The sequence below is a fragment of the Mastacembelus armatus genome, chromosome 16, assembly GCF_900324485.2.
Source record: "Mastacembelus armatus chromosome 16, fMasArm1.2, whole genome shotgun sequence".
NCBI lineage: Eukaryota > Metazoa > Chordata > Actinopteri > Synbranchiformes > Mastacembelidae > Mastacembelus > Mastacembelus armatus.
In genome coordinates, this window is record NC_046648.1 from 17653509 (window position 1) to 17671531 (window position 18023).

Sequence of the window (18023 nt, forward strand, 5' to 3'; positions counted from 1 at the left end):
CCCCTTATGTCAAACATTTTATTCAACATATTTAATAGAACATTTAAGAGCATTGTTTTTAGGATACAGATTTGTTCAGAAAGAGAGTGCCCAAAAAAAAAAAAAAAAACAACTTTTGGCTGCATTTTTAAAGATTAAGTCATCAAGCTTATTTATATTAATTGATTGCAACAATTCATTTGAACTTTTTGGTGCTTCCTTACAAATACAGCCAAAGAGAGAACATTGGAAAGAGTGAGTGATGGGTGGTGCATTGTCTTAAAATGTATTTTACAACAGACAAAACACTGAACAGTGTGACTAAACACTAACCTTAAAAGAAAATATGTTCCATATTTTACTGCTGCTGGGGGGGGGGGGGGGGGGGGGGGCTCTGATAGTAGACCAGATCTTTCCAGGTGCCACCACTGCAACACTATACATGACAACAAATTTCTCTTGGGGAAAAAACTCGAACAAAATACATTCACACCATGGTAGGAACACCTTCTGACTACATGCCATCCACATCCTCCACTGCTCATTTTCCTCTCATCCAGCCGTCGTTCTCCTTCTTTAGTCTCCAGGGCGAGTGGAACTCGGAGGCGGGGAGAGGAGTGCAGTGTGTCGTTTCAAAGTTACGCATGTACTTCCGTGCCTTAGAGAGAAAAATAGACAGTAGGGAGGAGGAATGGAGAATGAGAGGTGTGGGAGGCCAACGAGCAAAAAGTGCAGAACTTGATTACATTAGGTTTGGTCTGTCTGGCTCAGTGCCTTACAAATCACTCCCATCTCTTAAGGGTTTACATGGGAGGTGAATAAAGCCTAATTCCAAAGGCATTACCAAGGGAGGAAAAGCATAGCATTAGCAGTAATTGATGGCACTCCTCTTGTTTGATGTTAAATGACTTCAATAAGCTGAGCACAGTGAAATATATTACACCAGTCAACCTGAGAGCACAGGTGAGTTGGTTACTATGGCAACCAGAAAAGTGTTCCTCTGTGGTAATGATGTCTAGAATGTGTGTCTCTCTTTTTTTTTTTTTTTTTTTTTGTGAAGTGCTAGTGAAGGGGGGGGGAGTAAGGCAACCTTAATAAGAAAATTGGGCTTATTGAAGTGAAGGAAAATTAGGGAAAAGGAAGCAAATTATTTTTGTATGGGCAAATGGAGGAACCAGAACAGGCAACAACCTGATATGCTAAGATGAGATAAACACAACAGGTGGCTGCCCTTTAAGGCAGACAGGAGGAACAACTGCACATGCTGAAATTGAGTGTATGAATAAGAACAGATTATTTTCTTACCAAGAAAAGAGCCAGTTGCCGCCTTCCCTCTAGAGTCATATCTTCACCTGGTAACATTAAGAATGTGTCAGACCATTTATGAGCACTGTAAAGTGATACATGTAGGTAGGGTGCGATTGTTTGGAGTTTATTTGCCTTGTGAATGTGAAAGGTGCTGAGGCTTACCGACGCTCCATGGAAACAACACATCCCTGTCAGCCTGGTATGACTGCAGCACAGACACACACCAGTCGTCGTCCACTTCATAGCCACTGTACACAGATGCTGGAGAGCAATGTTGAACTGGCATCAGACACAGCTTTAATACCAGTAACGCCATGCAAGTGTTACAGCTCCAAATACACGTACTTCCTTTAACTGATCAGCTTCTTTTTAACATAAAGCTTATAACATAAATCAAAGTCAATCTAAAGTGGCCAACACTTAATACTTTATATCGATACACTTACCTTCTTCCAAATGATTAGAAGCTCCTAACCACTGCCTGATAACTCTGATCCCTTCATCTGTCATTATTTTTGGGTACCTGGGTGGGAAAATGACATCACAACTTATTGGGCATATGTGTCATTCAACAAAATACGCTGAGCATATCCAACAGTAGCATTACTGAGGTTAGACGTTTGAGACTGAAGGGACCGACCTGAACTGTAGCAGCTTGAGCAGGAGGTCGTTGCCTCTGTTAGACATGACGTCCTCTGGACCCCTATAACGCAGGACATACAGCTGTTACTAAAATAGCATACATTTGAGATTGTCTCCTTTTACTCCAATACAGTGGCAGTAAATAGAATTTCATTTAAGTTTAAGCTGCCCAGGCAATTGAAAAATAACATTTTAAAAATTTCTGCACAATAGTGTCATATTGGAAACAACACTACAAGATCAAAAAACTAAATTCTGTTCACTGTATTTGTACGATGACAAAACAACTGAAATTAGTTGTGCATAATTTTCTGCATATGTCACTGTACACAAACCTATTTACGTTATGTATCAATTTTGTAGTTTTGCGATTCACAGAAGACAGCTAAGTGTGTGTGTTTTTACATGAATTCATTCATTGGTGTATGAGAAATCTAAGAGATTATTTATTCTTAGATACTGCTAGATACGGGTGAGAAAATTTTGGTGAACCCGACATTTAACTGCTAACATTGTGAGTTTCTGCTGTGCCAAAATTAGAAGAGTATAATTTAGTCCCACCCAACATCCCGTTTCAACCAAAATGTTTCCTGTTTACATTATGCATGGGCAAACCCAATGGGAAGCAAGTCGTCTTCTTTATACTGAGACATTTTTGGGTGGACTGTGGAGACTTACATTGTAGTGATGATCTCATCTCTGGTTCTCCTGATCAGCAGGACTGGTCCCTGGTATCTGGAGGAAGAGAAGGTGTCGTGGTAATTGTCAGCAACCTCACTGTGAGCTAGTTTATGTTGACAAGAAAAATCTATTTTCACTATTATATGCTAAAGCACTGTATAGTATTCTATTATGCAGACTGATTTTCTCACTAGTGTTGCTTTAAACAGATTTGTCTCACTCACTTGATAAGCTGCTCTGCATTGTTGAGGTTCATGTACTGCCTAACTGTGTGTTGCACCAACGGTCCTGGCAGGAGCAAATATATTTCAGTTGTTTAAACCAAACTACCTGCTGCAATGGGGGGAAAGAAATTTTAAAAAACAACAAATTTCAGTTTATGGCCTTGAACCTCTCTAGGACTCACTCCAGCTGTCGGGCATAACCTTGAGGGCCAAAGGCAGGAGATCATCAAAGGAAGCATCCAACACTATTGACTGGATCTCTGGGTATGACATCGCCGCCCAACTGGCTAAGAAAGGAAATGGGGGTAAAGAGGAACAGAAAATAAGGAGCAGGAATAACAAAACAAGTAAGGAAGAATTAATTAAGACAATTGCCATTTATTAAGTTGCGATGTTCTTGTGTACCTGGGTATCCCCCTATGGACCAGGCATATACGACAATGTCACTGAGCTTAAAGCCCAGTTTGTGCATTGCAAACTGGATCACTACGTCCATGGCATTGGCTTCATTCTGGGGGAATGGTACTCCCTGGAAGAAAGATCCAAGAACAATACTCGTAATAATATTTAAAACCATGGTAATGAGTTAACAGATTTACAGTCTTTCATTCCTATGTTATGGGAAAGGACATTCCTAACATAGGAGTGTCCTTTCCCTCTTACCCAACACTGTCCAACTGACACCAGAATTTCACCAGTCTGTTTGTTTGAAAGAAAATGCAGACTCGCTGATGCTGGTTTGTCTTTAAATATAGTAACAAAGCTGACAGCAATGCTTACTGTACTGCCTCCAAAGCCAGGATGGTTCCAACCCAGTACAGAGTAGCCCCCTACAGCACACACCAATACAAGATTTAACAACTGAAATATACCACTTCTAGACTAATGCAAATTCAGCACTTTTCCACAAAAATGTAACTAGTTATATAAAATCTTGACTGAGGTACAGGATCCCTCACCCTCCAGTGGAGTGTTCATGCAGCCCACCTCATAGAAGCCTGCATTCCCCTCACAGCAGATGACCTGTGGCAGAATTAATACATTTTCAGAACCATCGGTATGTGACAGTGGTTATGTTGACCCATGTAACAAGCCCAAGGCACAAAAACAAATCAATGTAGACATTTACCAGAGTCTGACCGTTCTGCCCCTCGTCTTTCCTTCGATCCACAAACATTGTGTCAATTTCATTGCCATCACAAGCCACAAGCTTGTTCCTTTGGCCATCAAACTGCCAAAATGGAGTGAAATTGACAGAGAATGATGATCAGGGTTTATTAAACTGAGCATACACTCTGGGTGTGGGTTGTATGTGTGTGTACATTTACCTCTTCTATTAATCTAGCTTGGCCTTGCTGAAGCATGGGCCTCATGGCTTTCTGTAGTAAACCTACAGAGCCAGGGTACAGCATCCTCCTCCCAAATGTGTGAGCAATTAGAAAGCTGGAGACAGAGAAAACAGACATGACACTGTAGGATCACTGGACAAAATCTGTGTGTTTTTCTGAAGAGAAACACAAACTGAATATGAGGTAAATAAAAATGCAGACACCCTATAAAGCTTAACAGCAGAGTCTACTGTATATATCCCCTTACTGTGATGATGATAATAAAAATATGTGTGTTGTTTGCAGTCATGCAGGTTAAATCGTGCTGCATACAGTGCATCTACCTGATGATGTGACATGGCAGAGTGCGTACAGAGTTGAGGACACTGTCTGCTGCTCCTCTTAATCTCGGTTCTGGCTTCAGGAGAGAAACACCAGTCTTGGACAGTTTCCTGTCACACACACACACCGTTCAATGTTTGCAATAAAACAGGTAAGTGACAAAGTACCTGGCATTCAGTATTTATCTAGTGAATATCATAATGCTTTGAATGCATATATTTAATATGAAGTGACCCTAACTGGAATAAAATTGCATTGAGCGCATGCTCCCTTCAAATACCAATGAAATATAAAAGTAGAAGCTTACGGATTGCTGACTTCTGTCCAGCTGAAGTCTGCAGGCCAGTGAGGGAAGTCAAAGTCATAGCACCTCAGCTTTTTCTATATGGAAAAGCAAAGTTACCTCAGTTCGGCTTTTTTAGAATAGATACTCAAATTGTTTTCATTTGGCCTCTTAATCCCCAAAGTACACATAGTACAAATAGCAGATCTAGTCTTGATGCTGAGCACTTGCCTTATGCTACTTTACCTTGTTTGCTGGTGTGTGATTCCTCTTGGTTTCTTCAAGAATAGAGATGAACTGCAGATACTCAGAGTTCTTCCATCTCCCCCAACCTTAGAGAGAAATGGAAAGAAGGCAGGGAGGAAAGCAAAGGCAGAGATATAAAGAGAGTGCACATGAGACATCAGCTGTATTCAGTGTTAATGCAATCGCAGTGATGTGGATGGGCATATACAAAATATGTCGTGATATCTAAAGATGAATGAATTGGATTAGTCATCACCTGCCAGTCAGCTGATATCAGTAGCCTTACCTCTAAGACAGGCCACTCCTAGAAGACACACCAACACAGTTCCCACATACTGGCTCACTGGAACCAACTTACTGCTGCAGATGTAGCCTAAAATATACAACAAAAAAAAAAATGAACACAGACATCTATATAACCAACTCTCCCCCAGTGACTGCCACACTTGAGCCTTATTAACAGGCACTTATATAAAGAGTCGTAGTCGGACAACTTGCCCTACAGCCATGTGCATAAATCAGAAGCTCAATTACACAGTAAGGAGCAGCACGGAACCTCTAGCAATTAATTCTTATTGATGTGCAGTCTTATGGGATGATTCAGTTGATTAACTTCATATTAATCTTACTTGGCTTCAGTGTGTTTTGCACTTTGCTACTCTCCAGCTGGGATGTTTGCATGGCAGTGGGACTGGGCGATGAGGTTGACATCATTATCATATTAATCTGCATATTTTCCAATACATAAAATCACAATTAAAGTAAGTTCCAATGTTATGGACTACATGAAACCAAAGTCTTATGTGTTAAATAAAAACGTTTTAATTGACTACAGAATTCTGTAAGAAAACATATCACCTTAATATTACTGCTCTGAAATTCAGTAAGAGATAATGCAGAATTATTGCTTAGCACTCTAAAATGAAGTCTGAGCCTCTTTGAAACATTAAAATATCATTAGCTGTCAGTGTAGAGCTTTCAGTTGCTGTCATTTCGATTTATATATTGACCAATTCTTTAAATACATATGAAAAATAAGATTTTTTTCCAGGGACACGTTATCAAATTATCTTTTCTGCGGACACCAGTCTAAAACCCAAAACATATTCGCTTTACAAAACTGCTAAATGGAAAAACACAACAAATCCTTACACCGGAGGAACTGAAACCACAGGCTGTAAGTAATTGATAACTAATACATTGAACTGTTTCAGCTCTGGTCATAACCGCGGGGGAATCGTGCATAAGTGATATTTCCCAACAGACCTAATTCATACAACCTACCTTTCCTGTAGAGATAGCAGAGGAGGAGAGGTGAGCTGTAGTAAGACAGAGACCACAGTGCTGAGGCCTGGGGGGAGAGGAAAACACACACATTAAGCAATTGAACTGCTCATTTCTGTCCAAATGACCGAGCATGCAGCCGTACAGACCCAGCTAAGGATGCTGTCAGTGTGTTTCTCCAGACTCCTGGGTTGGTAGCTCCATCCCTGCTAACGACAGAGAGACAGACAGCTTAGTTCAGGCTCACTGCTGCTTACTAGTCGGCTTTAACCCTAAACCAGCTTTAGCTTAGCCAGTAGCATCGAGGTCTTTCAATAACAACACTTGTCACTTCCGGGCCGCAGCCGGAGCTAATGTTTAGCTATGACATTAAAATCCACGTATTTTTTTGTATGCGCGTGTGATTAAATAAATGTAAAGAGTTATCGATATTCCTACCCTCCTTCCCGCTCTGGCGTCGGGTCGAGTCTGGTCCGGTGAACGGTGAATTCGTTGTAAATGAGGCCCTAACACACAGCGGAGCCACATCCAGCCGGCCATTCTTCCAGTACAAGGACTACGGAAGCCTACAGTGCCCATAAGTCTACACGCGAAAGCGCTTAAAAATTTCGTTGTAAAAAGTCAATGGAGACATAATAGACAGCAATGTTTATTAGAAATGCCAGTACGTAAATACAATGGTGGATATTACATAGATGTTCACGTGCTTCTTTTTATTGTTTAATTTTGCTGGTGTATATATGTGTACTATATTTCACAGGGAAATATTGTCAGCATATTTAGTCTAGTAAATCAGAAGTTATTTGTTTGGCACTTACAGTTTTTAACTTCTCACAATACTCAAATTCTGCAAGTGCTCTTAGACTAGATTTACATATGTATATTATACTCTTAAATTAAACACCATCAAATAAGCCATTTTGATACTCGTGTTATATTGATGTATTTTTTTATAGTGTAGTATTAATACTTTTACTTAATTATTCTGACACCGCTAAATACTGAAGCATAGAAGGAAAATGTCTTATAAAATAAAATAAAGCAAAGCTTCCATACCTTGGGACAAGTTTAAGAGCTTTATGAGACAATCTTAGCTCTTCTTCTCTGTGCGTGGCATCAAAATGTGACGTTAAAATAAATCAGTATCAAAGAACTTAAAAAAGCAGTAGCTTACGATACAAAAGAATTTAAACAACCAAGTATCATTTCCCTGAAACAAAGAAGTTTTCTGTCAAGTCCCAACTCTGAATTTCAGTTGTTACTTTTGTTTACAAAGGTCTTCTGCTGCAGATGGGAACTGAGCGGATGTGACAGTTGGATGAGGATTAGATGTGGGTAGGTAATCAGTTCTGACACTGCTCGTATCTGAAAACAGAGCACAAAGACAAACTCGCTCAAAAATCTTCCGTCCCCCAGTCTCTTTTATTCTTCCTTAAACACAAACACAGACAGCCCACGCACCAACAACACATGGGCAAAGGAGCGCTGCCTGTCAGTGTGTAGCGTGATATTATGCCACAATGTCAGAGTGATGTTCAGGCCAACATGATTGGTGAGTGTGAGAAGAATGTGAGGGGCAGATGAGTGACAACACACACACACACACACACATATACATATAGTTCAACATTCAAAGGCACACACAGGTGATGCAAGGCATTTTGCTTACCTCTCCAATTCCTTATAGACATCATCCTCTCCTCTTGGCTTCAAATCCTGGCATGAAGAAGAAAAGAGGGATGGGAGGGAAGGAAAGAGGCAGTGGGACAGTGAAGGGGAGGATAAAGAGAGAGATGCATGGTACTGAGGCCAGATTTATGTCCCTGTAGTGTGTAATGAGATTGATTTGTTAATACCACTAATGTAAGGGTGACAGTTGATAGGCGATGGGTTTATCTGTGAGAGGGTTGACGGATTGGAGGAGAGGACTGCAAGTGTGAAGGAAGACATCTCTGCTGACAGCTCAGGGAGGGTGCAATAGAGAGAATGAGAGCCTGCATGCATTGGTGGATGTGCAACTCCTTACAAATACACATATGCACCACACCTCTATGTGTGTGTGTGTGTGGAGGGACGGCACGACACAATAACTCACCATGTAGACTGAGCCCTGGGGAGGAGCCTGTTGGGAAGGGAGGAGAGCATAGACAACAGGTTTAATGAACATGAAGTGACAAAGGCGGAGTGATAGTGGAAATCCAAGGAAAACCAGAAGCAGAGGAGGAGGACAGCAAAAAATGAAAAAGTGCACATTACGGAAACATTAGAAAAGAGAGTGTGAGAGAAACAAGTGCTGCTGCAGAGGGGAGGAGTGGAAGTGGAAGAAAATGAGGGCAAAATGAGGAGTCAGATTCATCACAGGATATTTAGTTAGTGAAAATGTCTATTTTACCCACCTGTCTGACATCCTCAGGGTTTTCATAGATATTTTCAGCTTCACCTGAGTGGACTGACAGTGACTGCTCAATACCTGAGTACAGAGAGATAGTTACCTTTACGATCCTCCTCACACACACATGCACACATATTTTTAACTGCACAGAGAGGGAGGAGGTGGAGGAGGCAGATTCATTACAACAACCCCAGAGGATGTCACAGCCCACATCACTCAGTGGCAGCCGACAGGGGTCCAAGATGGACAGAACATGGAAAGCTGTCAAAAAAAAAAGAAAGAAAGGAAGAAAAACCGCCGGAAGACTCACCACGACCAGAAATGTGTTTCTGTCTCCATAGCAACACACCGACAGACGCAGCAACCAGGGGCACCAGGAGTAATAAAGCAGAGAGAGAGGGGAGCAGGGAGGAGGTGGTGACACTGACACGCTCTACAAAAAAAAAAGTAAGAGAAACAAAAGCATGAATGTTTCCAAGAACTGTGCTAATATAAAAGTTGAAGAGCTATGAGTGTGTGTGGTTGAATGACATGAAGGCTGTCCAGGGAAGTTATTGCTTTTTGTTCTCCATGTTTGATCTTTTGTTCAAGTCGGGGGGGGGGGGGGGGGGGGGGGGGGTTCTTTATGTGAACACTTCTAGCTATATTTTAAAAATATGTTGCAGGTAAGATTCCCTCAACATGTTACACGGGTTTGCATCATGCAACTGTCAGTCTCAGACAATAGGTCCAGTGGAGAAAAGGCGAGGAAATCCATGCTCCATCAGGCAGTGAATAGTCTGTACGACAGCTCAGTAGACATCGATCTGACAGACCCTCGGTCTGGACAGTAAATGCTGTCAATTTGAAACATGGACAAGAAGAACAAAAGCGGCAGTATCAAAGAGATCCGATGCTGTCAGACTACACTAAACCTCAGAAAATACCATTCCCATACTAAGCAGTTTGAAGTTATTGCACATTCTAATTATTCTCTATCTCAGCTAAATATGTGTTTTGTAGGGAACATCAGGGGAGACTTTGCCTTGCACATTCTCTTGACATCTGATCCTATCATTCAACTATCTCTAGGCAAACTGACAATGACAACAACAGTCTCCCACCCAAAGCCTGGAACAGGTGGATAGAAAGCATAAGCATGATTATCACAAACATTACATAAGCAAACCATTAGCTCACTGCAGTACTAGTCAAATTTTGCCAGAAGAGCACATGCGTATGAGCAAACTTGTCATGTTTGCTTGCATAATGAGGATGACATCAGTCTTGAAAAAAAAAAAACAGCCACAGGGTGAAAATGGGAAGCAGTAGGGAGGTGCTTGTTTCCACAGAGACTGCAGTGATTTAGTGTACCTGAACAAGTGGTTTGTCACTGCCTGCTCATTGTTCATGGGGTACAAAGCAATCAGATTTGTCAGAAATCTTTGGATTCCAAAAGCAAAAGAAAACCTAATAAACAAAAAGTTACTACCGAAACAGACCTTTTATGCAGTTATAACCATTTTTAAAAGCTGTGAAAAGTAAAGTCCATTCACCCATCTCATCAACTCCTTAAGTATTTTGTTGTCTTTTTTTTTTTTAAATAATAGCCCTCGGGCTTGACCTTAGCCTCGGTGTCATGACTGTTAGTCAACTTAAAAATAATCAATCATGTGCTGTGTGAGGTGTAATTGATTGGTAAGTATGTGTAGTGGTTGCTAATGGAAAATTGTGGTGAGTGTTGACCCTAAGACTGACCTGCACTGTTCTCCATGCCAGCTTTAAGGCATGAATTATGGTAATTGAGTGCAGTGAAGTGAGGCATAAATGCCCCCAGCATCTCAGTAGCACATCTCTTCTTTCCCTCTCTCTCCTTACCTTTCTTTCTTCTACTATCTCACCTTTTCTGTTCCTCTTTTGGCACCTCGTCCCCACCTCGCCTTTTTCATCTTAAATGAGGTAGGGGGTGATTTATATCTGTGTGACTGTAGAGGAGGGTGGCCGATAGGAAGCACAGCAAATAACTGCTTCACTTCTTTGCAAATGATGGGCCAAGTCAGGAAAGCAAATTAATGCACAACAATCCTGACATTTGAAGTATTTCGTGTGCTGCAGAACACAAGGATTGCTTCAATTTTGCATTCTCTGAACTGTGGCACCTGTGAAAGGAATTCTATTATGCAGTGTTCTTCTTTAACTGCTACTATAGCTGAAATCTGACTTATAGCACATTTGCGCTCCCAAAATAATATACATGACTTATTTTATCTTTTTTTTTTGGTTATTTCCAGTGAACTAAAAACTTGTTTTAGTTCACTCTTAGAGCTATCCTGTCCAAAATGAGTCTGTGGATGTCTCCTTGAAACCAAGAACAACTATTTATACACCTTTAACTGTCACTGCTTATTGTCAAGCTAGTCATTATTAATCAAGGATTTCTGCACAGTTTTGCACCACTGCAGTGTTTGTGTACCTGTCACTTTTTAACAGTTTGAATGTAGGTCATCAGTTTTATCCATTTCATTTGAAATTCTCTGCTTATAGTCTTAATTCCTTATGACACAGTGGCCAAATCCAACACTTGTCACTCGTTATACTTTTTTTTTTTCTAATCCCACCTCTCTAAAATCCTGCTGCCTGTTTCTCTTTCTCTCTGTCTGTCTTTATCACCCTCTCTCTCTTTCCTCCATTACTCTTATAGCAGTACCATCAGCGTGCATCATGATGAGCTCTGGGCTCTGCAGTCCAAGTGATGTATTGGGTCATGGGGTCTGAACTCATCTCTGCTAAAGGTTCCATTCAACTGTCACGTCCTCCTGTGCCCCCCTATAGCCACCAATACAATAAGCCTGAATAATTTAGTTTTTTTTTTAGGGTGAGATGTCCTAAGGTTCTGTCTTCCGATATTCACATATCAACTGGATGAGTGTGATGAAAAAAATGATACACTTTGTTTTATATTTTATAGAAGGAGAAACTAAGCAGAGTAGTGGATTCTTATGAAAAACGGGCACGTACACCGACTGAGTTATTATGTCTTATTGACCTGTGACCTCTTTAACTACATTAAGAAAGCATAACATATGGTTTCTGCCAGGGGCATTCTCCTCTGCACCATGGGTTTTCTGGCAGATACATTGCACTGAGGTTGGCTTGAGTGCACCATAGAATGCTTCACAAAGCACATATCCAAGAATCATCTCCATCTGCCTGTAAGTAATATGATCTGCTGTTGATGAAGTAAATCAAAAAATAGGTAAGTCTTAATAATACCATCTCCTTTCTCCCACCTTCTGGGGGCAGTGTGACAGCTTGTGTTGCCCAGATGGTCTGCCCATTTTTCAGCTTTAGGGTGCAGGTGTAATTTCCAGCAGTGTCAGAGGTGATGGGTAAGGACACAGTGGTGGTGATGATGCCAGGTTTCCCGCTGAACATGCCCAGCCTGCGACTATTATTCTGGTGTTTCCATTTGGCACTTTGAACCTGGGATAGCTCTGAGTACCGGCATTCCAGCTCCAACTTCGAGGGAGAATGTTTGGTTGTAACTGTGGATGTGATGCAGAGTAGTAAAGGGGAGGGGAGTGGGTAGTGGGAAGATAAGGGAGGGATGAAACACATAATGAGAAACAGAAAAATAAAGGTTGAGTGAGTGAAATAGACAATAAGGAGGGGGAGGAAATGAGTGAGACAGGATGAGAAAGTGAGTTAAAAGCTGGTGTGTGAATATAGAAAAGGCCAAGGACAGACAGAGAGCAGCTGGGTCAAAGGAACATGATATTAAAAACAAAGAACAATTCAGAGAGAGGTCAAAATAATATATATTCATTAAAGTGATTTGGTGCTAATGCATTGGTTGACTGTGACTGATGCTTCATGTCTCATCAAACTGAAATGAGAATCCATCTGGGTGTAATCAAGCTCCACAGACCCCCACACACACATGCATAAAAACGCACACAGTTCAGCCTTGATTAGTGTGATCAGTGTAGGCCACCTACAGCCTTGGTGGGAGGGCAGCAGGTATAATCATACATAATGATACTTATAATGAGGTGGGGTAAAAATATATGCGTCACATGATTGGTGTGTGGGTGGATGTGCGTGTGTGTGTATGGAGGATGCAGAGGTGTGAAGCAGTGACAGTGACAGTGACAGATCGGCTGGTCATGTCTGGGCAGCTCTGATGGATGCCACTGGGAATGTGATTAGTAAAGCCTTCCAAGGCTGCCATGACAGGGCATTGTATGTGCATGTGTGTGTTGGGTTTTATGTGTGTGGGTGCAAATGTATTCTGCATGTTTCCGCAAAAGGTGAAACTTCCCTAAGGCTCACTGATAAAAATCAACAGGTGGCTCATTCAGGCTCATTCTATTCAAATTTATGAATCAAGAAAATGCTCCTTTTTATGAAAAGTATACAGTATTATAAATCTATTTATTTAATAATGTGACATTTTTTTTGCTGTGGGAAATTTTCTCATGCATAAGTAAGAGTGGATGATCTGTGAGAACATCAAATCTGGGAGCTTGAGAGAATTCTGTGTCTTGCTCAAGGATATGCCAGCAGGGTAAATGATTGCTAAAATGCCTCGAGAAACATGGGTCCTCTGGCTAGAGGGAAACCTTTCTCATCACTGTCTTGTAGGCTACAGAGTTTAGATTAAAGGAGTAGTATGACATTTTGAAAAATATATTGTTTTTTGTCTTCTTGGTCTTCTTCTTGTCTTAGATAAGAAGATCAATACCACCCTCACGTCTGTGTGCTGGTATTGATCTGGAACCAGTAGGTGATTTGTTGTGTTTAGCATAATAACTTAAAGCAGAGGGAAACAGTTGGCTGGCTTTCTCTAATGTAAAAATGTACAAGGATTAGCAATAAATTAGTTATATTTAATTTGTTTAATCATTGTCATTAGTCTTAAATATACAAACAACCAGCAAAGATGTTGCACAGAGGTGCAACGGTTGAACTATGAATTTGTTCTAGCATGTTATTATTGTGCATCCCTGTTTGTGTGTGGATTAGCTTTATTCTCCCACTTCCAATCTTTTTGCTAAGCTAAGCTAAGCTAATCACCACCTGTCTCTCGGCCCAGATTTAAACACAAAATTGAAAGTGAAATCAAAATAACTCTTCTATCTCTCAACAATAAAAGTGAATAAGCAAATAGCCACAAAGCATATGGAGCCCCTGATAGCCCAATAGTCAATTAAGGTATTTTATGCTGTTCTTTCTTTGAATTTACCAACCTGCTATTGACCACTTTCAGCACTGGTATTGCACCAGTGTCCACAAAATGTCAAACCATATAATGTAAACAAACAAGACCTTCTGACCCTGATTTCTACCTTTTAGCACGCTGAGCATGGTCCTCTGACTGTAAGCACTGTCACTGTGGAACACATCACAGATGTATAGACCACCGTCCTTGATCTCAGGGGTGAGTATGAAGGAAAAACTTCCAGTCTCTGCATTGTAGGGTGGGCCAGCCAGCTTGAGTCTCTTGCTTTGATCAGACAGGTAAGTGGAACCCCTCCAGCGGTCATACTGGTGCACAAGCTTTACACTATTTTGCCTCGTGGTGTCTGGGGGAAGCCAGTGCAACCGGACAAAATCCCCCTGAACACCTGGACAGGTAATGGGGAAAGGTGACTGAGCGAGAGTGGCAGTGGAGATCAAACGTCCTGCAGGTGAAGAGGGAAAATAAACAAAAATTAGCATAAGTAGAAGATAATAGACATGGATATGAAGAAATAACAGTGCATGAGACATATCAACAGAGAGTTCAGAATAAAAACAGGCTGAATGAAGACTGACAGCGTAAACAGAATAATAACAGAGTAGAAAATACTGATAGAGGAAAAATTCCTACAACAATAGGGATTATGTTCTCAAAAGCTGAGAGTTACTTCTGCAGTTGGTCTCGCATTCTGCCCTGCCTGATTAGCAAGCTGCTGACACAGGACTTTCAGACTGCTTGTGTTACAGAGTCACTCACCATGTGTTATATTGGGGAATGAAGCCACTTCGTGAGCTGCAGAGAGACGGGAAGCAGGAAAATAGGAGAAAAAAGCAAATAATGAATAAAACATAAATGTAGCAACTATAATATTCACAGAATGACTGGCTGAATTTTGGTGCATATCTACGGTATACTTTTAAATTTTCAAACTGGTCTATAAAAGTAAATGCTTTGAAGAACTGTAGCTACAAGATGCTTAAATAAATAATGCTGCCGTTGGAGTTTCTGGCACTGATGCCCGCTCACACACCAACAAAAGCAACACATGTATTCTGTTCCTTAATGTGTCCACATTTCTCTTCCTCTAGTTGCTCTCACCGTCAAGAGTTACGTCCACATTGAAAGTGAAAAAGGACCTGCTGCTGTTACCCAAAGGGTGCACCGTACAGATATACACTCCACCGTCACTGTACTGAAGCTGCGGCAGTTTAGCAACTGTGCCGGTGTTTGGCGTTTTCTCACTCCTCATGAAGATGCCACCAGGTCCTGCCCAGGTGATTGTGTTGCTGGCAAAAACGGGGTTAACACTGGCAATCAGCTGCAGGGTGCTGAGCTGAGGAATGGGTGGGGCAGGGGTGACAGTGACTGGAGATTAGAAAGGACATAGAAAATCAGTGGTGGGAGAAGTATTTCAATTTTTTTAATAAAGTAAAAGTAGCAACCTGGCAATTAAAATATACTCTGTGAATACATGATTAAATCACTGCTGCATAAAATTATTTATATAATATTTATATATATATATATATATATATATATATATAAAATCATGTATTCACAGAGTATATATGTATGTATGTATGTATGTATATATATATATATATGTATATATGTATGTCCACCCCTATATATATAAATATATATAGGCACAGGCAACGGCAAAGGTACGGCCAACCCATGTTCCTTGAGGGCCACTGCCTTGGTAGTCTTCCCCCCAACCCTGCCCTACCCACTGCTGAATACCTGGATCAGGAGTGTTCAACCAGTCAGAAGTTGGAAGACACTATCTCAAATGAGGGTGGAGTGGAGGAAGACAAGGCATATTCTGATTGACTGAACAAACCTGATCCATGCAGTCAGCAGTGGGTAGGGCAGGTATAGTGGGCAGGACAGTGGTCCTAATTGACTGGAGTTGCCCAGCCCAGCCCTGTCCTAGAGGGAAGGGTACAGGCAATGTAAAAAATTCAGACATAAAGTGTTTTTATTTTTTTACCTGTAAGGATAGCTAAAAGAATAATCCTCTCTTTCAGTTTCCTCTCTTGCTGCTTTATTAAGCATGAGTAAAATCCCATGTCCTCCATTTTGGGAAGAAATAAGAGAGAGAAATTCCCGGTGTCTTGAAAGTTAGGGTCAGTCAATCGCATGGACGTCTTTGAGGCACCACCAGAGAATTCCTTCGTTTCACTGGCTGAAAGAACCAGTTTCCATTTATTCGCACCAGGCGACTTAACCATCCAGTTAATGGCAACGGCACCACTCACTGTTGGATCGTTGCAGACCAAGGTGGTAGGTGCGCCCTCTCTGGCCACCACAACATCGTCCCAGTCTGAGGGGGAGACGAAGTGAATTATTCAGCTCAGTCTTTAGGAATGCCTTTAAATTCTTAAGTAACACCACACTGCCGGTGACTGTTTCCTTATCCTGCTCCAAAACCTTAGACTAAGCATAGGTTTGTGCTTTTAAAGTCAGTCTTAAAGTAATACTTACAAAAACACAACTCATTTAAATAGTTATCAGTGCTGAAACTGTTCCTCAGGGTGGTATTGCTGCAGAAAGATCCCTTCTTAAACAGTGAAGTGTCAGAGATGGAATATATTTTTTTCTATACACAAATGCATGCGAGCATTGTTTTAGGACAGACTGTCTATTATAGGTCATATTAAAAGTAATAAACAAAACAAAAACAAAGAAATGATCATAAGAAAATACAAGCTGTAATTGGACATCTCTTTGAACTGATATAATAAAGCTAGACTTTCTAATACTGACCCCCTGGGATGAAGGGGAAATCTATTCATGCACGACTCATAATTAGCTTCAAATAAACAGACTCATTCACGCTAAAAGCAACATTCTCTGGGAAATGTAACCCTGTTCCTAGCAACTTTCTAAAAATCGCACAAAGTATATCATACCTGTGATGCCAGAGCGAGAGGAATATACTGCAAAGGAAGAAACAAAAATAAAGGCGAGAAAACAAGACTCCATCACACACGAGAAACGAAGAAACACTTTGACTGCACCAGCTGTTTCTCTAGCACTGTGACCTTTCTAAGTATGCTCCAGAACATTACGTATTGTTTGCTTTTCTGCAAAGTTTCTGCTGTCCCTGACTGACATGTTAATGAGTTTGTTGTGCATATTTCAGTCAAACAGGATGTGGCACAACCAATACTGGGTTAATCAGCAGGAAAGGACTGTCTTTTCTGCAGTTCTGTCTGTGTATGAGACTGATAAACCACATATACAGGCATTACGATAAGCCTCATACCATGATGTTGGCCTAGAATGTTTTACAGCACTTTGGAGATGAATTTCTGGGCAATTAGTTACAGAACTTCTGACCCTAACATTGAGTTTGACAAAAAGAGTGAGCATGTACTTCTGTATATCAATGTGTATGTGAAATAGAGAAAATGATAAGAATGGCAAAAAAGCAAGGGATTTAAGGAGATGAAAAGCAAGAAATAAAGAGTTTGGGTTAGTGTGGGTGCACAGTAACCCCAAGGCTACATGTCTTTACATCCCATAAATGTCTTTAATTAAGCTAAAGGTATTATCAGCTCCTCTGAGCACTATTACAGATTTTTCCATAATTACCATTGGGTGAATGGGGGCGGTGAAGAGAGATAGAGAAAGAGACAGAGAGAGAGAGGGAGAGAAAGCAGATATATTTTGTGGGTGTCTGATGACAGGGGAAGAGAAAAACGGAGAACAGCAAGAGGGAGAAATGTGGAAGGAGAGATGCTCAGACAGAACGAAGAAACCCAAGCGAGAGAAGTGTGAGAGAGTGTTGGAGGGGAACAGAGACAGTGTGACATCAAAGAAGCCTGTGGCTGGTGACACAGAGCATGGTACTGATCCTGTGGCCCCTCCTCTCTGTGTAAATAATCACCATAAGCCTTGGCTCCATCTAATGAATCCACTGCCAATGAGCTAATATCTGTTAACTATGTGCTTCATTATCACCGCCACAGACCCCTGGAGAGCACGCGGATGGAGGACAGGATGAATAGCGGCGAGGAGTAAAGGACGAGTGGACAAAGGAAATCGAATGACATGGGAAGATGCAGAGAGGGAGGGAGGAATGAGG

The 18023-nt window shown here is 41.1% G+C and overlaps 2 protein-coding genes across 4 annotated transcripts; both read right to left on the reverse strand.

Moving 5' to 3' along the window:
* Positions 1-2: 2 nt before the first annotated feature.
* Positions 3-6911, reverse strand: abhd16a (abhydrolase domain containing 16A, phospholipase). Of its 2 annotated transcripts, none has more exons than XM_026317485.1 (20): positions 6756-6911; positions 6467-6523; positions 6318-6384; positions 5320-5406; positions 5034-5119; positions 4812-4885; positions 4507-4614; positions 4163-4277; positions 3964-4065; positions 3794-3857; positions 3615-3664; positions 3240-3363; positions 3017-3121; positions 2835-2898; positions 2608-2664; positions 1928-1990; positions 1734-1810; positions 1450-1548; positions 1285-1331; positions 3-637 (listed from the first exon to the last, which is right to left on the reverse strand). In XM_026317485.1, the coding sequence occupies exons 1-20, from the start codon at positions 6894-6896 to the stop codon at positions 521-523; spliced, it is 1704 nt and encodes a 567-aa protein (XP_026173270.1). In that variant the 5' UTR covers positions 6897-6911; the 3' UTR covers positions 3-520. The 2 variants fall into 2 exon arrangements, with proteins under 2 accessions (XP_026173270.1, XP_026173269.1); XM_026317484.1 differs by having other exon boundaries at positions 6467-6526; positions 6756-6892.
* Positions 6912-6950: 39 nt separating this feature from the next.
* g6fl (g6f-like) lies at positions 6951-17053 on the reverse strand. Of its 2 annotated transcripts, XM_026317491.1 has the most exons (11): positions 16846-17052; positions 15924-16256; positions 15029-15295; positions 14687-14722; positions 14037-14372; positions 11979-12233; positions 9020-9142; positions 8714-8787; positions 8413-8439; positions 7987-8033; positions 6951-7682 (listed from the first exon to the last, which is right to left on the reverse strand). In XM_026317491.1, exons 1-11 carry the CDS (start codon positions 16916-16918, stop codon positions 7661-7663), a joined length of 1593 nt encoding a protein of 530 aa, XP_026173276.1. In that variant the 5' UTR covers positions 16919-17052; the 3' UTR covers positions 6951-7660. The 2 variants fall into 2 exon arrangements, with proteins under 2 accessions (XP_026173276.1, XP_026173275.1); XM_026317490.1 differs by lacking the exon at positions 7987-8033 and having other exon boundaries at positions 16846-17053.
* Between the last annotated feature and the right edge of the window lie 970 nt (positions 17054-18023).